This window comes from Aquarana catesbeiana, linkage group LG06 (genome assembly GCF_042186555.1).
Source record: "Aquarana catesbeiana isolate 2022-GZ linkage group LG06, ASM4218655v1, whole genome shotgun sequence".
Taxonomy (NCBI): domain Eukaryota; kingdom Metazoa; phylum Chordata; class Amphibia; order Anura; family Ranidae; genus Aquarana; species Aquarana catesbeiana.
In genome coordinates this window covers 342,618,547-342,646,204 of record NC_133329.1, presented here as the reverse complement: position 1 = coordinate 342,646,204, position 27,658 = coordinate 342,618,547, and the positions used below count along the sequence as shown (strand labels likewise).

Genomic DNA, 27,658 nt, shown 5'->3' with positions numbered 1-27,658 from the left:
AGCTGCTTTAGTGACACAGCGGTGATCGCTCACCGCTGACTGTCACTGCATTATCCTCCATGCCCCCTCCGTTCCTCTGTGCCTCTCCGCTGTCCCCCTCCGTTCTTCTCTCTTTTTCTGTCCCCCTCCGCTGTCCCCTCCGTTCCTCTTTCCTCCTCTGTGCCTCTCCGCTGTCCCCTCCGTTCCCCCCTCCTTCTCTGTCCCCCTCCGTTCTCCCCCTCCGTTCCTCTTTCCTCCTCTGTGCCTCTCCGCTGTCCCCTCCGTTCCCCCCTCCTTCTCTCTCCCCCTCCGTTCTCCCCCTCCGTTCCTCTTTCCTCCTCTGTGCCTCTCCGCTGTCCCCTCCGTTCCCCCCTCCTTCTCTCTCCCCCTCCTCCTTCCTTTGTGAATAGACAGAGTCAGCTGACTCTGTCCATTCACATAACTGAAACATTGTAATCTCTTGTGATTACTATGTGTCAGTTTATGAATGGAGAGGAGCCGCTGTCTTCTCTCCATTCATTCTCAGTGCAGCTGAGGCTGCAGAGAAAGGGACTGGGGAATCTCTATCCTCTGTCTCTTTCTCTGTCTCAAGGGGGAGATATCAGAGGTCTGTTAAGACCCCTGATATCTCACCAAAGCCCCCCAACAGGGCTGATTAAAAAAAAAACAAAAACAAAAAAACACATTGCAATAAAGAATAAAAATTCTAAATTAAATTAAAAAAACAAAACAAAACACATACACACACATACACCGTTCACCCCCCCCCCCCCCCCCCTAAAAAAAAAAAAAAAAAAAAAAAAAACTGTTAAAAAAAAAATAAAAAAAAACACTGTCACGTGACATAAAAAAAAGTATCGGTATTCGGTATCGGCGAGTACTTGAAAAAAAGTATCGGTACTTGTACTCGGTCCTGAAAAAGTGGTATCGGGACAACCCTAGTATGCTGCAAAACAGCCCCATACCATGGTGTTCCTGCCTTCAAACTTCACTGTTGGTATGGTGGTGTTTTTGGGGTGATGTGCAGTGCCGTTTGACCTCCAAACATGGTGTGTATCATGGCATCCAACGAGTTAAATTTTGGTCTCATCTCACCAGACTATATTCTCCCAGTATTTCACAGGCTTGTTCAAATGTTGTGCAGCAAACTTTAAACATATTCAACATAATTTTTCTTCATGGAGCCTTGCATGGCGAGCATGCATACAGGCCATGGCAATTGAGTGCATTACTTATTGTTTTCTTTGAAACAATTGTATCTGCTAATTCCAGGTCTTTTTGAAGTTCTCCACAAGTGGTCCTTGGCACTATTGCAATATATATATTGCAACAGCAATATTGGGACTTTAAATGAGGATAGTGGGGCCGTTCATACCCCTCCTCCATCCCGGTTCAATATTAGAAACTAAAAAAGAGAGCAGATGTGGGACTTTGAGTGAGGGACACGGGAGCAGAAGTCAAACTAGAATAAAATTTCAATTTTTTAATATAAAGTAATACATAAATTCATAAATTTACATTTATAGGCACACAGCTCAATAAATATAATTTGTATTCAATCATAAGATACATTCAATCATAAGATACATGTAAACATATGAGGATATGAATAAAAGATACATAACAATAAATATGTGGCACTCAGTGTCATTAGAAAAAAGTGGCAAAGACAAAATGCAATAACATTGGAACGTCCATACATAGCTAATAATAGTGTATAAATAACGGTAGTTGTAAGCTCTATGCCGTTTCGGGACCTTATAGCAACTCCTCAGGAGCATAACCGTATTAATCACCTACGAATAGGGAAAATAGCAATATTTAGAGTAGTTTAAAGGACAAGTGGGCAAATGTAAAACATAAAATTCCACATTCTTCCACAAAGACCATGAACTTACAAATGCGTCCATGCAAAGGCGGCGCAGCCCTGAATGCAAAGCCCACCCACAATGCCAGAGTCCGAAGCTGAGGGAGCGTGTCCAAGCAGCAGACCCGGCAACAAGAAACCCCCAGATTGGGTCAGAGTGTGACCGGGTGACCTCAGTGGAAGGAGGAAAAAAAGACCTGAAAAGCAAAAACACGAAGTGAATAGGTAAGAATAGTGTGAAAAAATGAAAGAAGAGTATAAAGCAGTGAAAATGGGTTGGAATAAAAAAGAGTGAAAGAAAGAGAAGGAGAAAAATGGAAAAGTAAAAGGAAAAAAGTTTCGAGAAAGAGAGAATAGAATATGAGAGAAATGACCAAGATAGTACAGAAAAAGACCAGGGAAGGGGGATGGTAGAACAAAAGAAGGAACCTGAGTGAAAGAAAAGGGGGTGAAGAAAGACCATAGCTGTGAGGAAAAAGACCTGAAAAACAAAAACACGAAGTGAATAGGTGAGAATAGTGTGAAAAAATGAAAAAAAAAGAGTATAAAGCAGTGAAAATGGGTTGGAGTGAAAAAGGGTGAAAGAAAGAGAAAGAGAAAAATGAAAAAGTAAAAAGAAGAAAGTTTTGAAAAAGAGAGAATAGAATATGAGAGAAACGACCAAGATAGTCCAGAAAGAGACCAGGGAAGGGGGATGGTAGAACAAAAGAAGGAAAGTGAGTGAAAGAAAAGGGGGTGAAGAAAGACCATACCTGTGAAGGATAGGAGTAGGGGCATGATTGCCAAAAGTGTGTGGCTGCTTGATGGTGTACAGATAAAGCCTGAATTGGGAGACACCTCACTGGGAGAAGCCAAAGCGGGGAGTGCCGCCGCAGAGCACACCCCCAACGTCATGCAACCAGCAAACCAAAGGGGACCGGCGGGAGGCGCCGCAAACCCGCCAGCCAGGCAACCGAGCTGGCCGACCGCGAGTGCCAAACCGACCCCACCAAGCGCTGGAGATTGAAAATACGCTGCCGCTATGGGGCGTCATAAAGACGCTGAACAGCCGGCGCAGAAGGCATGACGTCGCCGCGCAGTGGAGGAGGCCCCGCCCGCCCCACGTCACAACAAGGCGGAGGGGGGATCCCCAGTACGCGTCGCAGCTCTGGAGTGTGGCAGAAAGGGCAGGCCGAGACAGACAGCACCCAAAACCAACAGTGCACGGACACAACTGCAAACATTGAATTTATCAAGGGGCAAAACACCTGAGATGACTTCCTAGTGACTGACTCTATATAGGGACAATCAAGGTGTGAAATAGGGAAATTCTGGATAGACATCAAAATTAAATTAAATTAAAAATCTGAAGATTAAATGATATAATGCTTGGAAGTGCGACCGTGTGCCTCCATCCCTAATTATTTGATTTCTGTCAGAAATATTGAGAGGAGCACCTGGTCGTGACCAGTTTATGGTGAAATTATGTTCTTTCCACTTCCGGATTATGGTCCCAACAGTGCTCACTGGAACATTCAGAAGTTTAGAAATCCTTCTGTAACCAATGCCATCAGTACGTTCTGCAACAATAAGGGTGTCTTGAGAGAGCTCTTTGCTTTTGCTCATCATGAGATGTACCTGTGTGACACCTTGGTAATGACACACCTTTTTATAGGCCATCAGTTGAGACTGAAGGAAGAGCGGCTGCTCCCATTCACATCACTGGATCAGGATGGGGCAGAGGTAGATATAAATGTGAAGTGAGGAGAGCTGCACCCAGAAGGTTTTGTACCTTAAAGCGGAGTTCCACCCAAAAATGGAACTTCTGCTTTAAGAGAAGGTGACCCCCTGACATGCCACATTTGGCATGTCATTTTTTTTTGGGGGGGGGGTGGATACCCTCTTTACGGAGGGTTCCAGCTCCCACTTCTTTGTGGCACACCCTCGGCAACGGAAGACCTCTCCCGCCTCCCTCTAGGCAATCATCTGGGACACGTCACAGGTCCCAGATGATTGCGCGGCCAGTCACAGCATGCGGCTCGCACATGTGCAGTGGGTGCCCAGCTGTGAAGCCACAGCCGGACACCCACAGTTACAATGCCGACGCCGCAGAACAGAGGTGGAGACGAGCGGGGCTTCGATCCCCCGCATCGCTGGACCCTGGGACAGGTAAGTGTCTAATTATTAAAAGGCAGCAGCTGCAGTATTTGTAGCTGCTGACTTTTTTTAATTTTTTTTTTTTTAAGCGGAACTCCTCTTTAATGCATAGAATGCATTAACCATAAAGTATACTTGCCTCAGCCCATACTGCCTAGTGTGGATCCTGGCTCTCTCCTTCCTCTGTAATATGCATGTGTCCCTTCTGCAGGCTTTCTCAGACTCCAAGCAATCCATGGTGACAGCCCGCCCCTCTTCTAGCACACAACAGATTCTTGACAGCCTAAGATGAGAATGTGGCTACGTAGAGGGGAATGTATCCCTATTGCTCTGTGCTGTAGAATGTGTGACATCAGATTCCTACCTCCTGTTGGACTAAGCATGTACAGTAGCCTGGGGTCCTAGTTTAGACAGCTGCTTCATTCTATAGCAGTGGTCTCCAAACTGCGGCCCTTTGCAGGCCTTTATATGGCCCTTGGGGCAGTATTCCTCCTAATGACATTAGAAGTGGGGCATTATTCCTGCCACTGACACTAATGATGGAGCACTATTTCTCCCACTAATACAATGATGGGATTATGGGACACTATTTCTACAAAGAGAAGAAAGTCCCAAAAGCTACACAACCCCTGTGTGTGGAAAGTAAAAACAGCCTCAGCCCAGGCTCCATCCAGGCCACACCTTCAATGTGTTTTGCCCCACCCATGGGGTTTAATCATAGGAGCCCCATGATTAAGCCCATGGTGAGGCGAAACACATTAGGGGTGTGGCCTGGGCTGAGGCTGTTTTAACTTTCCGCACACTCTGTTGCTGCCTGCACTCCTGGCGGCTGATAGTAGATGAGGACCTGTCGGAGCCTTGAGCAGCCTTAGTTTTTGCATAGGGACACTATTCCTCTCACTAATATCAATGATGGGACATTGTTCCTCCTACTGATACCAATGATGGGATGCTATTCCTTGCAGTAATACCAATGATGGGACACTATTCTTCCTCCTACTAACTACCAGTGTTAATTTCGTCAACGAATATGTTTTCGTCAAAGTTTTTGTCAAAAGGAAGAATGCTTTCAAGGCTTCTACTCTTTCATTTCTATGGTTCCAAAACCATATGGCAGAATGTGGCCCATGTGCTCAAGGTATTCATGTTGTGGGGTACCTGGACAATCCTCCTGCTGAAAGATCAATCCCCGCTATCCCTGTCAGCTGACACTGCGGCCATTTTAGAACTTTGATTTGATCCTTAAACTGTGGATTTCATCTCTGGATCCATCTCACAGACTAGAGTACTTGGAAAAAAGGTAGCGGGAAAGAACACAAATAGTTCCACGGGATAAAAGGATTGGGCAATCTGTGGTCTTCTCCAAACAGTTAAAAATATCTTGGTATCAAAAGTACGTATAAATGTGAGTGTGCAAACTACATCCTTATGGAAGCTCCAGAGGGATGAAGCTAAGGGGAAAATAATACTGGGAGTATGCTATAGGCCCCCTATCAGGAGGGGGAGACGGATCTCCTATCACAAGTTGGATTAGCAGCAAGAAGGAAGTGTTATTATAATGGGGGATTTTAATTCTCCAGACATCGACTGGTCTGAGGGAACCACGCATTTGTCTAAGGCCTGCCATTTCCTAAATTTCTTGCAGGACAATTTTGTGGTTCAGATGGTAGACGCACCAACTAGAAATAAAGTGTTACTGGATCACCAACAATACAGAACTGATCATGAATGTGAAAACACGGGGCAATTTAGGAAACAGCGATCACAGGTCAATTGGCTTCAGTATAAATCGCACAAATAGGAAACATAAGGGGAATACAAAGACACTGAATTTGAAAAGATCCAGCTTCCCTAAACTACGAACCTTGCTAGAAGGCATGAATTGGGATGAATTCATAGGAACAAAGAACACGGAGAGATGGGTTTGTTTTAAGAGCATATTAAATAAGAGCGAACAAAAGTCCTGGATGGCTTAACTCCAATGTAAAAATGCATATAAAAGCAAAGGAGAAGGCCTTCAAAAATTACATGGTTGAGGAATCATCATCATTATTCAGACTTTATAAAGAATGCAACAAAAAAATGTAAGGGTGCAATTAGGACAGCTAAGATAGAACACGAAAGACACATAGCGGAGTAGAGCAAAAAAATCCCAAGAAATTCTTTACGTATGTAAACAGTAAAAAAAGAAGGACAGACCATATTGGCCCCATAAAGAATGAGGAAGGACATCTGGTTACAAAGGATGGGGAGATGGTGAAGGTATTGAATTTATTCTTCGACTCAGTCTTCATGAGGGAATCGGGGGGGGCTTCAGTAACCAAAACTGCAGTGTTTATCCTCATGACACATCACAGGAAGCACCTCCATGGTTAACAAAGGACAGAATTAAAATTAGAATTGAGAAACTTAACATTTAATAAATCACTGGGACCAGATGGCTTGCATCCGAGGGTACTTAGGGAACTCAGTCAAGTAATTGCCAGACCATTGTTCCTAATTTTTACTGACTGGAATGGTACCAGCTGATTGGAGAAAAGCCAATGTAGCACCAATATTTAAAAAGGGCCCAAAATACAGCCCTGGGAATTACAGATCAGTTAGCCTAACATCAATAGTATGCAAGCTCTTGGAGGGAATGATAAGGGACTATATACAAGATTTTAGTAATGAGAACGTTATCATTAGCAGTAATCTGCATGCATTCATGAAGAATTGTTCTTGCCAAACCAATCTATTTACCTTCTATGAGGAGGTGAGTTGCCATCTAGATAAGGGAAGATCCATAGATGTGGTGTATCTGGGTTTTGCAAAAGCATTTGACACAGTTCCCCATAAACATTTACTGTACAAAATAAAGTCCGTTGGCATGGACCATAGGGTGAGTACATGGATTGAAAACTGGCTACAATAGTAAGTTCAGAGGGTGATGATAAATGGGGAGTACTCGGAATGGTCAGGGGTGGGTAGTGGGGTCCCCCAGGGTTCTGTGCTGTGACCAATCCTATTTAATTTGTTCATAAACGACCTGGAGGATGGGGTAAACAGTTAAATCTCTGTTTTTACGGACTAAGCTATCACTAAGCTAAGCAGGGCAATAATTTCTCTGCAGGATGTGGAAACCTTGCAAAAGATCTTAACAAATTAACTACATGGCAAATGAGGTTTAATGTAGAAAAATGTAAAATAATGCATTTGGGTGGCAAAAATATGGATGCAATCTATACACTAGGGGGAGAACCTCTGGGGGAATCTAGGATGGTAAAGGGGTCCTAGTAGATGATAGGCTCAGCAATGGCATGCAATAGAAAGGGGATTAACTCCATAGATAAAACGATAATTCTCCCGCTCTACAAGACTCTGGTCCGGCCGCACCTAGAGTATGCTGTCCAGTTCTGGGCACCAGTCCTTAGGAAGGATGTACTGGAAATGGAGCGAGTACAAAGAAGGGCAACAAAGCTAATAAAGGGCCTGGGGGAAATTAGTTATGAGGAAAGGTTGTGAGCACTGAACTTATTCTTTTTGGAGAAGAGACGCTTGAGAGGGGATATGATTTCAATTTACAAATACCACACTGGTGACCCCACAACAGGGAGAAAACTTTTTTTGTGGAAGGGAGTTTAACAAGACACGTGGCCACTCATTAAAATTAGAAGAAAAGAGTTAGAAGAAAAGAGGTTTAACCTTAAACTAACAAACTTCTGTGTCTCCACTCCCATTCCCAAGCCCTTGGTGGCCTAGAGGAAATCTTCGCTTTGAACCCGCACGAGGGTCTTGGGTCTAATGATTGCCTCCTTTGAGTCTGTACTGTATGCACAGTCTCACTCCAGACTGTTAAATACAACAAAAACAATACTGGCTTGGTGGATTTCCAACCCAATACTAGGGCCATGGAAGCCCTATCCTCCAAAGACATTGAGGGTTCTCATGATGGATGCCAGCCTATTGGGCTGGAGAGGAATCCTGCATGCCCTTTGTGTACAGGGGACTTGGTCATCAGAGGAAGCTGTCCTCCCATCAACATCCTATAACTAAGGGCAATTTGGTTTTCCTTTGAACGCTGGACCATTCAAATTGTGAGGGAATTTGATGACAATCCAGTCAGAAATCGACATGGTTGTGGCCTACATCAAAAATCAATGCGGCACCAGTTCAAAAGGAAGCAAACATGAAGCTCTGTCCACTGTCTACATCCCACGCATGGGAATTTGTGAGGTGAACTTTCTGTCACCAAGTTTAGATCTGTGGGAATGGGCATTCCATTTGGAATGTGTTTCAAGCCCTTTGTCACAAATGGGGGATCCTGGATGTGGATCTTCTAGTGTCCAAATGCAACAACAAACTGGATAGGTTTGTTGCTAGTTCTAGGGATCCACGGGCCTTCGCAGTAAATGCTCTGGTAACTCAGTGGGATCAGTTGATCACAGTGATCTATGCTTTTCTGCCCCTCCAGATTCTCCCTCACCTGCTCAACAGAGTTGAGATGGAGGGGATTCTGGTGATTCTTGTCACACTGAATTGGCCTAATGTGAATGTGGTAATCAAACATATTCAGACTCCTAGCAGACACACTGTGGGATCTCCTGGTTTATCCAGACCTACTGTCCCAAGGACCAGTACAGTCTCCTGCTTTTTTGGTCACTGGCTTTAATGGCATGGCTCTATGGGACATAGGTTCCTCCCTTCTGATGTTATGGTCTCCTTTATTGCTTGCTTACAAAACTGAAGCCAGCTAGAAATGGGAGGGGATGTGTAGGTAATATCCCAGTAGCTGATTTTATTTTTTTTTTAATCATTGTCCAATCGACAAAAGGTAGCTGTAAATACCTCATCCTTAAAGCGGAACTTCAATCTCTCAATTGACATTGATATTTTTAATCCTTATGCCGCTAGCATTAGTAAATGGATAGGAAAGTATATCATATTTGCTTGTTTTAAACCTCTCCTTTTTTTTTTTTTTTTTTTTTTTTTTTTTTTTTTTTTTACATTTCTTCAGTTAGTTCCTGGTTTACATGCCTAGGCAAATGATGTTATACATCCCAGGAGTCTTCAGTAGGGGAGGAGGGGCTTTCTCAACTAAGCACACCCTCTCCTGCTTACTGGTAAGTCAAAAATCCTATTTTTCTGCAAAAAGAGAGCAATAAGAAGCAGAAGAGACGTGTAATAATAAACATCTCCTTATTAATCTAACTCATCCAATGATATGTGCTAAAGGATATAATTTAAACCTTGTGTGCTGTATTCAGTAGGTAGAGACAGTATGGCTTGTTCACATCAACTTGTTACTAAACCCAGGACACTACATTCACTATATCTGGTCTCCCACAGTACACAGAATACCGAAATGCAATAGATTTAGTAAATATAAACTGCTAAATACCTTTTCTCATCAGCAGTTATAGCATTCTTATGACTTCTATCAGTGTCTGCCCGAGCACTGGTTAAAGCTTGTAGGAGAAGTTTTCATTCTCCTCTAACTGTCCTATGAGGCTGCAGGACCCCTGGCCCTCTGTCTGGACAGTGCTGATTGGCTGATCACATGCACCTTTCCAAAAAGAAAAACTCTCTAGCAATACACACCAAACTGAGCATGTGCAGAGTGCCTCCTATGGTTCTGTACTATCAGAAGATGGATTGGGGACTGTGGAAGAAGGGGAGGACCAGAGAAGACAGGATCAAACAACATTTTTACGCAATGCAGAGGGTTAACCCTGTAGGTTCCACAGTAAGTATAACAAGCATGCTTTACTGCATATAGAGACTGATTTTACTGTTGTGAGTTTAGTAACACTTTAATGATCCTTTTAGCTTGCAGGCTAGTGTCTGTTCTGTACAGGGTCTGTGCCTTGCATTTTGATAACATAAGGCACCATTTACCTTTACCCTAACATTATTGGAATGTCAAAAAGTGACATCTTACTCATGTCTATGCATCGCATCAGAGCTGCGCTGCAGAGACATCAGGTGGACACCAATGTGGTGCAAAAGAATGCAGACATGCTGCAATTTTCCGCACCTGTCCCGCCCATTGCAGTGTGATCAGGGTAAATATAAAATCATTATTTTTTATGTGCCTTTGTGGCCTTTTTGTATGTAATAAGGACTAATATGGCAACTTTTCTACCCCCACAATAAAAATACAGATACAAATGCTTGGAAAAGGTGTGGATATTTTATTGCATTTTAATGTTGATATACAGCTTTTGCTGATATTGTTGAGTAAAAAAAACGACAGCATTCTTTTAAATTCATAGACCAATACATATATTTTTCACACAATGGCTGGAGGCATATTTAGCCTTTATGTAATAGTAAAAAGTCAGACCACACCAAATCCTGTTTTATTTTAAGTCTAATTATTATGAATTGTGTTGTCTACACATTAAAGGATAATTGTTCTTTTAGAGAAAGTACTTTTATCCTTTTTGCCTAACCTTCCTGACTTAAATTTACCTGCCCCAGATACATACTTGACCAAATCACGTGTCCTGCAGGAATCTCCAGAACTTCTGACTGATATCTTCTTTGCCCCCGGCTATACCTGTGCTATCAATTCCCACAGACTTCTATGGGGCCAACTTTTTAATACAGGAGCTGGTCCCATTGAAATGATGAGGCTTGAATTTGCATAGACATTAAAGAGGAATAAATGTGCAGGTGCATCCAGTGGAAGGAAGATTTTTGACCAGAGGCTCTAAACTTTTCTGCTGGTAGTCGTCATCTAATTTGGGGAAAGCATACATTTGGAAGGTGGGACGATTAGGTCAAGTAGGCCATGGACAACTAGCATGTCGGATTTTTCATAGGAGCGGCTATAGGCACTAGTAATAATCACTGTGTGTTCTCCTGCCAGAGACGGTGTTCTGCCGAGAAAGTTTCCCTCGGCGGATAAGGACCCCCCTGTGCTGCGCAGGCGCAGCGCTTGCGCAGTACGAGCCGCCGGAAATAGCTGAAGCTGAATAGCTGTAAGTTAGCTGTACACGGCGCCTGTAAGAGGGCCGCTCGCCACGCTTCAGGCATTGCTTCGCTTTGCTCGGCACTTTTTTATTCTACCTCTATGTCCACTTGGATGGTGGGGCTTCAACCTGGACTCAGGGCGCAGGCGCCGTGTACAGCTGACTCAAGGTTTTCAGCTTCAGCTATTTTCGGCGGCTCCGTAGTCGTTTGTACTGCGCAAGCGCTGCACCTGCGCAGTACAGGGTATGTCCTTATCCGCCGGGGGAACTTTCTCGGCAAGACAACGGCTCTCCCCGCCGGGAGAACACAATGGCTCTGTAGGAAGGATTCCCCCATCAACACAATCAGTAAGTGCATGTGATTGCAGGAAAGAAAATTGCACCAACTATGGCAGGCTTTAGGGGTAGGCAAAAATAATAACTGTACTATGTCAGAAAGTACAGATATCCTTTATGGAAACTGGTACTGAGAGAATACGGGGCAGAAGCTGCTGCTCTCCTGAAATTTGTGAGTTCCCTGACTGATTCTGGAATGAATACTGATCTGAATACTTGTTCTAGGACAGAGCCTCATATAGTACTAAAATGAATGAATCGCCATGACAGCCAGGTAAGCAATATTTTCAGGATAGATCAGCATTGGTAGGCTCTATATTGTCTCAGTACAAGTTTCCTTGCGCAGTTGTGTTCAGTATGTAAAACCAAGTTTTCTTTTAGCATGTTGGATATCCCCAGAATCATAGATCCCCTTTATTTGCTGGGTAGTGTCATTCTGGTAGGCCGGAAGTTGGACTCCACTGGTGTCCTGTACTAGGTAGCTGGGCCGAAGGCCTCCTCTGCCAGAGTAAACTGGGCCGCGCCCACCACCAGTACCAATCTGAGCTGCTTTCTTCAGTGCATATGGATTACATCCAGCATTGGTGACTGACTCAATCACTTGTTTGGCGTACTCTTGGAAAACATCCTCTTCCTTCACCATTAAAGCTTCATTTTGTTTGGTGTAAGCTATCTCTGCTCCTTTTTCTGCCTGTGACATTGTTTTCTTCTCAGCCTAAATTTAGCAAATAACATCAAATAAGATTTTGAACACAAACTTTGTACAATCATGCTGGCTTCTTAAAACATAAATGTAATAAATTTCAGCTTACCAGTCCTTAGATGTGGTGACTGCATTAGATTTCTTGTTTTCAGGCTAAGAACGTTTTAGCAAGTACAGAAAATATCTATTGATCTTGTCAGAAATGCAGTCTTAGGGCAAATTCACATTCACAATTTGCCACTGTGGCAACTGTCAGTTCCTGACAGCGGTAGAGGCCAGTGTGGTGCACAATTTAACGCATAACACAGCTCCTTTTTTTGTGCAAACTTTATTTGAAGTATACAAAAGTACATTTCATTCATGGTGATGGGCTGCTGTACAGTGCCATGTGGTTCTTCACAGTGTGATGTGATAAAATGCAGCATGTCTGTATTTCATCTCAGCACACGGCAGTGCAGCTCTGGGCCTTGTTGCAGCGTCAGTGTGACACAAAGAAAGCAATTGTGCGCCCTTGCAGTAACAGGCGTTTTACACTGCAACAGATTTATTATAATGTCGCATTTCATGTAATAATTGTGTCGTATTGCTTTGCGCAAGTTGTTTTATCAGATTATGTAAAAGTGTGGCAGATTTGCCACTCTGTTGCATTATGTAAAAGCAAAGCAAACTTGCCCCAGACTTGTCACAAATTGCCTAAAATAGGTGTCAGAAAAGCATTTTAGGTAGTAATTTTCAGATAAATCACTTCTTAATTATGTTACAGGTGGCTGTGTGAATTCTTATGCAACCTGGTTCTTAACACTTGCAACAAATGCATAAAATCGAGCAAATATTCACAAATGTGCGCAAAACAGTGGTGGTGAAACACTTTCAGAATGTTTAGCCACAAAGATAAAATAGTAACTGCACATGATTTACATACATTTGCAGAGTGTTACATTTGGAAATACAGAGCTATTGCGTTCGTAAATGACCCCCAATGACTTTGCAGAAAAGTGCAAAAGATAATTATGCCAGGGACAATGTGTACCCTGAGCCAGTGTCAATATGCAATTTACAATTAAATTACAATTACATTGCAATGCAATTTACTCCTTTAGTCAACTCCATTATATTAAAGTGTTCCTAAACCCAGGAGCCTGCATTAACTATATCTGGTCCCCCACAGTACACAGAACATGGAAATGCAATTATTTTAGTAAATACAAACTACTAAATACCTTTTCTCATCAGCAGTATATATTAGTCTTGTGACTTCTATCAGTGCCTGGTTAAAGCTTGTAGGAAGAGTTTTCACACTGCACTGGCTGCCCTATGAGGATGCAGGACCCCTGACCCTCTGTCTGGAAAGTGCTGTTTGACCCTGTGCTGATCACATGCACTCTCCCAAGGAAAAAAAAAAACTCTCTAGCAATACACACAAAACTGGGCACGTGCAGCCTGACTCCAGTATCTCTGTCTTATACTGACATGTTTCGGAGTCAGTGGAAGAAGAATATGAGGATTTGTTCATACAGGATCAAACAACCTTTTTACACCATGCAGAGGATTAACCGCTTAGGTTCCACAGTGAGTATAACAAGCATGCTATGCTCCATATACAGACTGATTTTACTGTGGTGGGTTTAGTAACATTTTAAATCCATCTAAAAGCGGAGTCATATACTGTATTCAGCTGTGGTTGGTAAAGTAAAAAAGCAGGTTCTTACTTACCATCTGTTGGATCTGCATTGTTTGAATTTTCTTACATTGTTCTTCTGTTTGCCTCATTTTCTCTTTCTGCTGTGCAATGAAGTAATTATCTGCCTCTTTTATTTTATAAAGGGCTTGTAAGGCCTTCAACTTCTCATCTTTTTCTTCCTCTTCTTTTTTTCTTCTCTGTTGTTAAACATAACATATTTCATAGGGTGATGTTTTGTGCTCACAACATTTTAAAGTCCACATGTTTCTAGCACCTAGTTGATTTTGTGGAAACTTTTAGACCCCTTAACTGGTATACTTATGTCATTAGTACTTACCAAGTATTGTTTCTCTTGCAACTGATTATTTACATCACTGCCTCAGTAAAAGTGCAAAATCCATTACAGAGACATTGGGGTCAATTTACTAAAGTCAAATATACTGTACAACGCAAGTGCACTTGCTCCACAGCTTAGTAAATCAGGTAAAGCTTCACTTTGCAAGGAATACTCAATCACATGCAAGGAAAATTTAAAAAACAGCATTTTTGCTTGTACATGATTGGATGATAGAAATCAGCAGAGCTTCCCCTCCGATCTAGAGCAACTGCACTTCCAGTGCACAGTATATTTGTCTTTTCTTTAGTAAATCAACCTCCCTGTCACTTGCCCATTCAGAGAAAAGTCACAGTGCCTACCGATAGCCTTTACTATTGATACTGCCTCTTCGCTCCTTTAGAGCCCATGCTCTATTTGATTTAATGGAGTGGGGCTTCCAGGGATGGAGGAGCACATGACCTCTCCCATGTGATGTTATCCATCAGAGATAACTCAAGGTCAACTTCTGCAGTGAGGAGGCCTTGGGGGACCATATCAGTAATTATAACTTGCTGGGGGAAGTGGACTATCAGGTGGCATTGTCACTTTCCCTTAATGGGCAGGTTATAGTGTTTCTTTAATCTGAACCTCCTGCTGTATTGAAAAGAAACAGCCACCTGAAACGTTTTCAGAAACAGACACTTACTTTCTAAACTGTTAAATTGTCTGTGCCCTGCTGTGTTAATTTGGCAAACTGTGTCCTGTAGTCATGTAGGGACCAACGAAAGGAACCACAGAGCAAAGTGGGAGGCCAAGAAACTGATACTACCAAAAGTGTTGGTTCTGAAGACAAAGACACCAATAAAAACTTGACAGTGGCTCTAACTTCCCTAAAACTATTCAAAGTGAGTTATTCTTGGGCTGGAGTTTGGCCTTTAATATAAGCTATTTATAATTGATTTATGAACAGTTATATTAAGCATATTTCTTGCTACTCATTCTGCTCAGGACAAACACCTTCCCTCATATCTACACTTTTTCCAGCAATGCAGAGGGATGATGGGCACAACAGGAGATCCTTGGCATTTAGAGTCTTAGGCTTACTAAATCATGAATAGAAAAACAAAGATCCATATGATCAAAAGCAGTTGTGTTATTACCATTGCAAGCCTATGCTCAGTGATGGCCTTGATATCCGATTTTATCTTCTCTTCTTTTTCCTGTGTTTCTTTTTTGTTTTTTGCTTCCATTTCGGCTACAGCTTTTGCTATGTGTTGTTCTTCATCATCAACTTTCTGTTTAATTTGTGCCGCCAGCAGTTCAGTGATTTGATCCCTACGTTCCATTGTCTGCCTGGTGCCCAACAAATCAACCCATTAGAATCATTGTGATGTCTTATTTAGCTCAACAAGTTCATGCATTTGCTTTAGCAGTAAATGTGTGCCGTTTCATGAATCAATTAACTGAGGCTAAATGATTTTTGGCCTTTGTGTGATTTGTAACAAACTGGGATTTATTACTGCCGACTAAGATAATATTTAGCAGAAAATTAAAAATTATGGGGTTAGGGTCCTAACTGATTGTGGAGCTTAGAAGTTCAGCTGTGAGAGGGAGGTTGTGATCACGGTTCAATGGGAGAAAAAGCAAAGCTGTAGGTGATCAGGGAAACAGGAGGTAGAATGGTGGCTGAATATGGATTTGGAAGTAGGTTTCTAAAGATGCAGAATGATAACTGGTTGTAGACCAGAAGGGCATAAAGTAGGCGTTGTGGAAGCTGAACATGACATTGGAACAGTACATCGTGGGAGGCAGAATAGGAGCTGTTGGAAAAGATAGTGGTAAAAGAGTGTGATCCATCACTGGGGAGAAAGAAAGTTGGCAGAATGTAGAAGCTCGTAGACGAGAAAGGACATGAGGCTAAGACTGAGCTGAACTAGGACACATGTAAGTGAAAGAATGGTGGCACAAAAAAGATAATCATAGATTGCAGAGAAGGCAGTGGTAACTAAATGTGGACAGTGGATGAAGAGGCAAATATGATTGTAGATCATTGGAAGAATATGTAAAGTGGGGCTAGTTTGGGGGCAGAGAGAGGGATGATTGTGGCTGGGGGAGCAAAGTGGAGTGAACATGGACAGAGGGGAGGCAGAGTAAGAACGGATGGATGGAAAGGGATATCAGCTGATTGTGTTCAATTAAGAAACAATGCAAAAAAGGATCACTTCATGGACTGGGAGGATGAACAAAGGGGTGGTAGAAAAGGAGCTGATCATGGATTAGGGGGATGTATCATATATATAAAGTGTAATTTCTCCCTCCTTTGAGGAAGAATGACAGTTCAAACCAATGTTCCCAATGTGTGAAGTCATTGTGCAGCTGTTTGCAATAAGCACAAAATGCCTGAAGGGATGGGAGTTGGTGGAAAGCAGGCAGTGCTTAGGACATACATAATTTTTTTAAATCAAGTATTCTTTATTGAAAAATGTTTCATTTATACATAAAGCTTCCAACCAACACTTTCTCCAAATTCTACTACATTTATATTTCTCTTATTCAATTTTAATACTTAGTACATACTGTACCCAAATAAACCCCGTTACCCATACATCCCACATACCCCATTTATCCCACCCACACACCACATACATTTTCCAGTTATACAATTTTCATAAAAGAAAGAAAATTCACTACACTCTTCTTCTCTTTTATATCTCAATTTTCCAATTAATTAATTTATTATAACCCATTACTAAGTTATTTGAGCACAACTCTAACAAAAGAGATACCCCAATATATCTTTTAGACTATACCTTACACCACCTATTCCTACTTCATTCAGACCTCTTCTCCTTAGCTTCTTGTTTACTTTCTCCTAACACACTAGAGGCTATACCCATTTCCATCTAACCAAGGTTTCCACATCTTTTCATATTTCTTTAAATGTCCTTGTTTTGTATATACAAACTTCTCCTTCCATATCATATCGTTGGCTACCTTTACCAAGTCCGCACTAATTGGGGGAGCTTGCTCCAACCATCTCTGTGCGATCAGTTTTTTTGCTTGGAATAGGCACTTTGACATTGCTATCTGTTGGTTACCTGTCCACACATTCCTTTCCACATAGCCCAGCACACGTAGTTTTGGCTCAAGGTCTAGAGATGTCCCAAAAAAACAAATTCATGGTATCAAGAACCTCCCTCCAATACCTATACAGTTTTGGGCACCTCCAGACCATGTGTATAAGGTCCCCCCTTGGGTCTCCACACCTTGGGCACTTAGCATCAGGCCTTCGTCCAAATATAAACAACTTCTGAAGTGTATAGTATGCACTAAGAACAATTGTGAAATTATTTGTGAAGCGGACACCAAGACAACGGCCCTAGTTCCAATATACATCTCCACTTGTTCTCTGTTATATTCCCAAGATCCTCCTCCCACTTCCTCTTACTAGGGAGATCTGTTTCCCTTTTTTTGCCAACTTGCAGATACTACCATTAATGTCAGATATCAATCCTCTAGAGGTGTTCGCAAGGACATACATACTTATGAAATGTAAGGTGGACAGGGCTCAGTGTTGATAATCTGCAAAAAGTACAGGAAATTGACGCATGTGTAATGCTCGATACAGCATTTGGTATTGTGGAAACATATTGGGATGGAATGCAATGTAAACAAGCACAGACATGAGTAGACTGTAGTGTGAACTGTAGGGGGGAGACCTCCAAGAGAAGCTACATATTGCAGACAGTGGAGGTTAGATGGTTGACACTTTGACATTTGATTAAGCTTACTATGGGGTTTTCCAATTTCTAAACAGATATGGAAAATCCATTTTAAGCTTTCTTTTTCCTATTATTATGCAGAGCAAGGGTCGTCAGCACTGACTTTTACACCCTGCAATGAAAATGCGCCTGCCTTGAATGAAGTAAGAAATGCCTTCACCCCATTCTGCAATTTTAGAAACAGAATTGTTTAGTTTAAAGTAGATTTTATTCACATTTCTCAGTCTGCCACTATACAAAGATAGTTGTATTCAAGACCAGGACAACTATTAACCTATTGGTATCTTAGATTTTAAATATTGGGGTTGAGCGTCCTCCTTTTTTTTTTTTTTTAATCGCAGAAACCCAGGTTAAGGATCTATTTCCAAAACAGCTGATTGTGTTCCATTAAGAAACAACGATCTTTCACTGCCTCTACATTCTGCAGCCTAGGACTTGCATACATCCTCACCTGTACAGTTCCTCCTCTCTTTCTTTTTTCAAGTTGGACATTTTTTTCTTTGCAAGAATAAAGCGACGTACCAAGTCATCATTCTCTTCTTCCTTCTGTTTCTCAAGCTCTCTGAGCACATCTCTGTCTGCAACATGTGCCTGTCAAATAATCAAAGGTATTCCTAGATTTATATCACATAGTTCATACTTTTAGCTGGGATAATTTGTGATTAGCGCGTCCCACTGTGTGGTCTAGACTATGTATGTCAAACTCAAGTCCAAAGATAGGCCACAAGGACAATGCCATCTTCCATCGTGGGCCACACTTTGACAGATATACAGTATGTGCATGACAGATATGTTGGAACAAAAACTAATAATGATAGCCCAAAAGAATTTCCTAGGAATCTCCAGGGCAGTGTAATTTACTGAGTCTGCCACCACCATCTTCTGCCTGTGCCAATTTACCCGCTTTTCATGCCCACCACTTTTAACTGCTCTTAATGCCATGGGCAGGTGGAGCCAGAATGGTTTATGCGTTTCAGTTCTCCATGGGGTCTGCCTGATGGCCAGTGGGAGGAGCTGTTTCTTCCTATGTAGAAATTGGCTGAGAAACCGCTCCTACTGCAAGCCATCAGAGGAATTGATGGGGAACTGACTGCCTGCAGTTTTATTAGCAATAATGTCAAGACTGGCATCCTTTGTTGGCAGGACACAGGCGGCAAAAGCTGCCTTTGTCCTAGCATCTAGCTTAGCAGTGGTAGTGGCCAATCGAGGCCATTTATGCTGTAATGATATATGCATGTAAACCTATGTATAAAACATTCAGGCTGGGTTCACACTACTGCAAATTGGATGCGGTATCCAATTCGCAATAGCAGGCGATTGCGAATGGCTCTCTATGGAGCTGGTTCACATATCTCCGATGTAACTCCGGTGCGAATTTGCACAGGAGCCCTGTGCATCTTTTGGTCGGTTTCAGGTCTGAATTCAGCCCAAAATTCGGGCTGAAATCGGATCTGAAACGGTGAACCAGAACGCACAGGACCCCTGCTGGGAGCCGCATCGTTATTAGGTGTGAACCGAGCCTCAGAGTACTATACGCAGGATCTTGCTTTTGGCAGCAAGATTCTGAAAAAAAAATACTACAGTGCTGTGTAAATGTGGCTTTCATGTACCTGGAAGCATGCTGCATTGCCCATTTTGTAGTTCTTTGACTTGCCCCATTCTTTTACTATTTTCCAAAAACGAGGCTTTAAAGGACAACCTTCTTGGTGTAAAAACAAAGTTAACTATAGCAATAAAAATAGTCCTTATATAGCAATAAAAATAGTCATTTGCTTTTCAACACCACCAACTTTATAAAAGCAAAATGGGGAAAAAAGATACTATAATATTGTCATTATTGATGATGTAAAACATGACCAACATGCAATAGAGATGTGAAAAATAATTAGCGGTTGTAAAAAACATGAGATTTATTTTAAATATTTCTAAACTTGTCGTATGTCTCTTTACATACAATTCGATTTTTACCTATTTGAAAAAAAACAAAAAAAAAAAAAAACGGATAAGATTATCTTTGTTTGCACACTAATGCCGCGTACACACGGTCGGACTTTTCAGCTACAAAAGTCCGACAGCCGTCTGACAGACTTTCGACGGACTTTCAACAGACCTTCTAATGACCGGACTTGCCTACACACGATCACACCAAAGTCCGACGGATTCGTACGTGATGACGTACACCGGACTAAAATAAGGAAGTTGATAGCCAGTAGCTGCCCTAGCGTGGGTTTTTATCCGTCGGACTAGCATACAGACGAGCGGATTTCTGGTTCCGGCGGAGTTACAGCGTAAAGATTTGAAGCATGTTCCAAATCTAAAGTCCGTCAGATTTGCAACTGGAAAAGTCCGCTGAAGGTCCGGTGAAGCCCACACATGATCGGATTGTCCGTCGGACAAGTCCGGTCGAAAAGACCGACCGTGTGTACGTGGCACAAGAAGATGTGGCTGTTCTTTAAAGTCTCCTTTTTGGAAAATGATGGAATACTGTATAGGTCGTGATGCGGGCAGCCATGCTTTCTAAAAGGGCCCTATATGTAATGCACAGTTGTTGTTTTTTGTAATCTACTGACCAAATGGGCTCTCATTATTTCTTGTTTCTCATCCTGTTTCAGTTTAGCCAGCTTGCCCATTTCCCACTCGTTCAGTCTGGTCAGTCTTCTGATTTCTTCACCCTCCCTGTAGTTAGCTTGCTTCTCTAGTTCAGCAGCACGTCTGTGTTCCTCCACCCTGGGGAGAAATGAACCACATATGAAAGCTGTACCTGCTAAGAACATGGGAAGAAAGCAACAAAGTTAGCATAAATGGTAGACTGAAATCCAAGATTTTCAACTGCTGACTCATGAATGGAGTATGTTAACTTTTTACGTTTACTTAGATCTTGTAAAAATACTGTATGCATATAGACAGGCTAACCAATGACTAATAAAATCTGCCAAAAAAAAAAGTAGTAAATTTTCACATACTGTTTCATAAGCTCGTTTGCGTTATACTTTCTTTCTGTCAGTCTCTGCAGCGCCTTCTGCTGGTCATTATAAATACTCTCTTCCAGTTCTCGCTGCGTGTTTGCCAGAGTGTCTTTGCCTTGCCTATTGCTCCTATTCATTATCTTATTTTTGAGCTCCATCTGTGCATCTCGCTCTTTTATGACTTCAGTAAGTAGCAGCGCACTCTGTAAATAATACAGGTCACACGTTTTTAATAAAACAATTGCACATTTTTAGTTGGACTTCAGAATAACCAGCACAGCAGAACGCTATGAAATATAAAACAAACTATGTACATGGAATGTCTTGACTTTATCAGTCTGGTAGTATTGCTTGGTCCTGGCTTTTTCAATTGCCTCTCTCCTTTTCTCCGCCTGATATTGGGCCTCCTCTAGATCAATTTTCTGCTTTTCTTCCTCTTCTTTTTCCTCCCGAAGCTTCTTTGCTTTTAGCCTCTTCTGCCTCAAACCCTACAATTGATATTGAAAAAAAATAAATGTTGTTTATCGTCCTATGATAATAATAAACACATGGCAATGATCATTTTTTTTATCCTTAAAAGCTATGACAGAAGAGCTGCTAGTATTAAAGAAAAAAAAAAGATCTATGTATAAATAATCCCCTAAAAATACATAAGATGCCAGGCTATAGTTGGCTTACATGGTTAGTTTTTTTTCAAGCAGCCAGTGGGCTGAATTAAAAAAATATAACCTAAGGCCTGATTCACACCTATGCATTTTTAGTGCTTTTTGCATTTTGCAGATTTTCTGAACAGTCCATTTAACATGGTTTCCTATGGAACATGTTCTGTAGTGGAAATCTGCAAAATCCAAAAAGCACTAAATAATCATAGGTATGAATCAGGCCTAAGGCTCTATTCACACTAATGCGTTTTCTGATGCATTTTGCAGAAATGCATGGGAATTTTTTAACATGGGTTCCTATGGAACATGTTCACATCAATGCATTTTTGTGCCTCTGCGTTTTTGGAAAGGGTCGGGGACTTTTTTCATGCAAAATGCAGCGTTTTGCATGTAATAGAATTCAATGGACCCGCATCCAAAAATGCAAGTACCGCGTTTTTGCCGCGTTTTGCGTTTTTTTTTTTTTTTTTTTTAACACTGTATACAGTATAAAAAAAAAAAACGCAAAACACATGTTCAAAAACGTGGAAAAAATGCATGTTCAAAAACGCGGCAAGCACCGCAAAAAGCACTGCAGAAACGCTCAAAAGCAACATGCATAGATGTGAATCGAGCCTTATGCCCTGTACACATGATCGGACATTCCGACAACAAAATCCATGGATTTTTTCCGACGGATGTTGGCTCAAACTTGTCTTGCATACACACGGTCACACAAAGTTGTCGGAAAATCCGATCGTTCTGAACGCAGTGACATAAAACACATACGACGGGACTATAAACGGGGCAGTAGCCAATAGCTTTCGTCTCTTAATTTATTCTGAGCATGCGTGGCACTTTTCGTGTCGGATTTGTGTACACACGATCGGAATTTCCGACAACGGATTTTGTTGTCGGAAAATTTTATATCCTGCTCTCAAACTTTGTGTGTCGGAAATTCTGATAGAAAATGTGTGATGGAGCCTACACACGGTCGGAATTTCCGACAACAAGGTCCTATCACACGTTTTCCGTCGGAAAATCCGACCGTGTGTACGGGGCATTAGGCTCCATTCACACTAGCGCGTTTTTTGATGCATTTTGCATTTTGCAGAAATGCATGGGAATTTTTTAACATGGGTTCCTATGGAACATGTTCACATCAATGCCTTTTTGTACCTCTGCATTTTTGGAAAGGGTCAGGGACTTTTTTTCATGCAAAATGCAGCGTTTTGCATGTAATACAATTCAATGGACAAGCATCAAAAACGCATGTGCACCGTTTTTGCAGCGTTTTTGATGCGTTTTTGCCGTTTTTTTTATTTTTTATTTTTTTTAAGACTGTAAAAAAAAACTGTAAAAAAAAAAAAAACGCAAATCGTGGCAAAAACGCTGCTCAAAAACATGGCAAGCATGAAAAAAAAAACTCCAAAAACGCTCAAAAGCAACATGCATAGATGTGAATCGAGCCTGAGGGCTGGGTCACATCAGATGCTTTCCAGTGAGTTTTAAGGCCTGGTTCACACCTATGCAGTTTGCTTTTGATCCGTTTCTGTAGTGCTTTTTGCTGTGCATTTTGTGTTTTTGCACGTGTGTTTTTTCCATATTTTTGATGCGTTTTGCATTTTTTTATGCTTTCGTTGGGGTTTCTTTGACCAATTTGTTGTTGAGCAGATAAAAAAAAATGCAAACTGCAAATCGCAGCAAAAAATACACTACATGCTTTTCTGCAGCTTCTCCATTGAAGTCTATTGGACCAAAAATGCACTGTTTTGCGTTGAAAAAAAGTCCCTGACCCTTTTCAAAAATGCACAGATGTGAAAATGTCCCAAAGGAAACCTTGTTAAATGGACTGTAGTGCGTTTCTGCAAAAAGCACAAAAAAAAGCATAGGTGGTGAACCAAGCCTTAAAACGTATCTGAAGTGCATGTACAGTAATTGACACGTATTCCAGTGCGCTCAGTTCTCATCTTTCAATAAATATTTTTTAAAGAATAAAGTTTTATTGAATTTTCAGACAGAAGAAAAAGATATCAATACAGTGTGCCAGTGAAGTCATTAAACCCCATACGTAGTGTCAATAATACAGAACATGTTCCATGGCTCAGAACAAAACACATTATCATAAAAGTACTCCAACGCACAAAAAGGAAGAAATATAATTAGAACAGAGACTCAGGCCGACCATAAGATTAAGGAATTACATTTTGCCATGTAAGAAAGCAACGTGGAAACCAAGACCTTATCGACCTATAACAGATCTGTCTGGTCATTTAGGACTAGAATATATCATGAGACAAGCATAACAACTAATGCCTGATACACACAATGAGATTATCGGACTTTTTTTTTTTTCTTGCATGCTGATCTCATATCAAAAATGAGGAGTTTACTAAAATTAGTACGAAAATAGTACGAAATAGTTACGAAAATTCTCGTAAGACAGAATAAAAATTCTGAAGTGATGTCATGTGTTGTAGTGTATTTGTATTGCATTTTTGAACGACAACTGTACTGATTAAACGAAAATCGCACGATAAAAATGTTCGTGCTTGTCCGATCGGATAATATCGGATGAACTGTCATGATTAACTCTCAAAAGCTCTGTACTAATGATCAGATTATCGTTCGATCGCTCCGAATATGTGTTTATTTACCAAAACTGGAGCACTCAGAATCTGGTGCAGCTGTGCCTGGTGGCCAATCAGCTTCTAACTTCAGCTTGTTCAATTAGGCGTTGGCAATAAATTCTTGAAGCTGATTGGTTTCTTTGCAGAGCTGCACCGGATGTTGCACTCTCCAGTTTTAGTAAATAACCCCCAAAGTGTGATTTCTGGCCTTTATTACAGGATCTGGGGCTCGTATTTAGCAAAGAAAATGACTACGGCTATCACCTGAGATAGTATAATGAACATAACTCACAGATATGGTGTTAGTCCAGTTTTTCACCACTTCCTGGGAACGTAGGTGCAAGGTTTCCTGCTCCTTCCGCTCTTCATAAAGCCTCCTTTCTTCTTCTTCCAATGTGTTGTTATAATTCACAATCCGTTCCCAGTCTGCTTTAGGAAGCACAGTGACATGACGCAGATCCACCGGCTTTACTGTTACACCAGCATTGTCTGTGACCTTTTCAGCTGCGGTGGGAATTACAGGTTTCTTAGTTAGTAAGCCTGACAGTAAGAATCTACAGTAAGGATCTGTAAGGAGGGGGGGGGGGGGGGGGTGCAAGAGATGATGAGAGGAGTCACAAGGCTCATTATAGTTCAGAAAAACACAAAACAAACTCTACTATCTTTTTTTTTTTTTTTTAATGAATATTTTTTTTTACTAAGGAAGTTTACAGCAGTATAAGGACAGAAAGAGACATCACAGTACAGGAATATCTGATGCTAAACAGTCATTATACACATTGGTAGTAGATTAACATGGAAGTTCTAGGAAATAAAGTGATATTAAACCCTCAGTTTTTAACCACTTTCAGCGGCTGTTTTTTTTTTACTTACTGAGTATGCAGCTTCTTTATCTTTAACCACTTCAATACCAGATACTTTCGCCCCTTCCTGCCCAGGCCAATTTTCAGCTTTCAGCGCTGTTGCACTTTGAATGACAATTGCACGGTCATGCAACACTGTACCCAAACAAATTTTTTTATCATTTTGTTCCAACAAATAGTTTTCTTTTGGTGGTATTTGATCACTGCCGGGGCTTTTTATTTTTTGCATAACAATTCAAAAAAGACTGAAAATTAAAAAAAAAAAAAAAAAATTTTTTTTTTGTTTGCTATAAAATTTTGTAAATAAGTACATTTTCTCCTTCACTGATGGGCACTGATGAGGCTGCACTGATGATGGGCACTAATGCGCAGCACGGATGGGCACTGATAGGTGGTACTGATGGATACTGAAAGGCTGCACTGATGAGGTGGCACCGATGGGCACTAATATGCAGCATTGATAGGTGGCACTGAAAGTCTGCAATGATGGGTACTTATGGGTGGCACTGATGGGCATGGATGGACCCTGATGGGTGGCACTGATAGATCACTGATAAGGCACTGGCAGGCTTTAGTGATGGGCACTGACTGACACCATTTGTGGGCACTGATCTTGGCAAAGATTGGCATCCCTGGTGGCCATGGGTGGCATACCTGGTGATCATCAGTGGTGACAATCCCTGGTGGTCCTGGGTGGGCAGCGCTGATAATTAATCTGTGCAGACACCCCCCCCCCCCCCCCCCCCCCGGCAGGAGAGCAGCTGATGGGCTCTCCCCTACCCTCGTCTGTCTGATACACGGCTTTTCCTGTTTGCACTGTGATCAGCTGTGATTGGACACGGCTGATCCCATGGTAAAGGGCCTCCGTCAGAGGCTCTTTAGCGTGATCGATGTTGTGGTGTGTCAGACTGACACGCTACACCACCGATTGCCGCGCTGCACACCCCCACGGGCGCAAGACGGCTGTTATCCTGAAAGACGTCATATGACGCCCAGTCAGGGTAACCGCCCGGCCGTCATTCTGCTATAGGCCGGGCGGTAAGTGATTAAGGCCTGGTTCACACCAATGCTTTTTCTTTTGTGCGTTTTCAATTTTGCAGGAACACACTACAGTCCATTTAACATGGTTCCCTATGGATGTAATTCCCATCTGTGCATTTTATAGAAAGAGCCAGGGATTTTTTTCTGGTTTTTGGTTCCATAGACCTCAATGGATCAAAAGCTTGTATTGAAAAACACAAAATGCACCTGGAATATGCAAACTGCAACCTGCATAGGTGTGAATCAGGCCTTAGGCCCCATTCACACTAGCGCGTTTTTTGATGCATTTTGCATTTTGCAGAAATGCACGGGAATTTTTTAACATGGGTTCCTATGGAACATGTTCACATCAATGCTTTTTTGTATCTCTGCGTTTTTGGAAAGGGTCGGGGACTTTTTTTCATGCAAAAAGCAGCGTTTTGCATGTAACGGTTTTCAATGGACAAGCATCAAAAACGCAAGTGCACCGTTTTTGATGCGTTTTTGGTGCGTTTTTGGTGCGTTTTTGCCGTTTTTTTTTTTTATTTTTTTTTTTTTTGTAATTTTTTTTTAAGACTGTAAAAAAAAATGAAAAAAAAAAAAAAAAAAAAAAAACGCAAAACGCAAATCGCGGCAAAAACGCGGCAAAAACGCGGCTCAAAAACGTGCCAAGCATGAAAAAAAAACCTCCAAAAACGCTCAAAAGCAACATGCATAGGTGTGAATCGAGCCTTAATCCTCGTCTGTTTTAGTTTAAGCTGGTGTCATGATCACAGCCCCGGGTTACCTGTTTCAGGGTGCATAGCTCCCAGCTGTCCCGGATTTCAAAGTCCCTCTGTCCCTCTGTCCCTCTTTCCTCCTCATTTGTCCCTCATTTTGGTCTGATCTTTATAGTTGTATATAAAATGCACTTTTTATCTTTTTATCTAAAAGTGTTTCCCAGTGCTAAACCTTTCATCCAATTTCTAAATTGCTGCATCTGCAAATTTTAAAAGCCAATATAAAGGAATAGTAGTGGTAAAAAAAACACTTGTGGGTTTAACCAATCTTTATTTTGCATAATTCTCCTTTAAGGGAGTCACGGCAGGGGGTGTGTCCTATTCCTACATACTTTTGCTTATAGGTGTCCCTCATTCCCATCTCAAAAAGTTGCAATGTATGAGGGCGGTTTCTTTCTTCTGCAGCAACCTATGAAGCAACCCTTGCATGCAGGGACTAGAGCTGTTTCTCTACACTGTGCATCAATAGAAACACACAGCCCCATACCCTAGGATAGCAAGGTACTCCCATACTACGCCCTCCTCCTCTCTTCTACAAGCTAACAGAGTGACTTGAGGCTGTCCACTGTTAACACTTTTCTGTGAAAATTGGAAGTTCAGAGAAGCAGCAATGAGAGAACAGGAGCCAGCTTCTCCCATTGTAGTCCTCAGATTGGGGGAAGCTGAATGCCAGGAGGTCACATGAGCGCACAGCGGTGCTCTGAAATAAGGTATTTCGCTGCATAATTTTTAACAAACACAGATACTGCACAGTATATCTTTCTGTAACAGAGGGGGCATCTGGCTTTGAAATTCGTGACTTTACAACTACTTTAAGGCTGGATTCATACTATTGTGAATTGGATGTGGATTATCGCCGCATCCGATTTGCATAGCAGGAGATTGTGACCAGCTCTCTATGGAGCCAGTTCACAGATGTCTGCAGAGGCTTCGGTGTGAATTGCACAGGAGTCCTGTGTGCATCTTTTGGTCCATTTCAGGCCCCGAAATCGGGGTATTGGAC

At 41.7% G+C, this 27,658-nt stretch overlaps 1 protein-coding gene across 1 annotated transcript in view; it reads right to left on the bottom strand.

Annotated features, from left to right (window-relative positions):
• Positions 1 to 10,134: 10,134 nt before the first annotated feature.
• Positions 10,135 to 27,658, bottom strand: part of CFAP210 (cilia and flagella associated protein 210) — an 18,465-nt gene continuing 941 nt past the window's right edge. Inside the window, exons 2-9 of the mRNA XM_073633950.1 lie at positions 24,286 to 24,497; positions 21,037 to 21,210; positions 20,720 to 20,925; positions 20,327 to 20,483; positions 18,208 to 18,347; positions 15,135 to 15,327; positions 13,691 to 13,855; positions 10,135 to 11,989 (exon numbers count right to left, since the gene is read on the bottom strand). Coding sequence (XP_073490051.1) covers positions 11,627 to 11,989; positions 13,691 to 13,855; positions 15,135 to 15,327; positions 18,208 to 18,347; positions 20,327 to 20,483; positions 20,720 to 20,925; positions 21,037 to 21,210; positions 24,286 to 24,497 — 1,610 coding nt within the window. The 3' untranslated portion in view covers positions 10,135 to 11,626. The remainder of the gene's footprint in view (positions 11,990 to 13,690; positions 13,856 to 15,134; positions 15,328 to 18,207; positions 18,348 to 20,326; positions 20,484 to 20,719; positions 20,926 to 21,036; positions 21,211 to 24,285; positions 24,498 to 27,658) is intronic.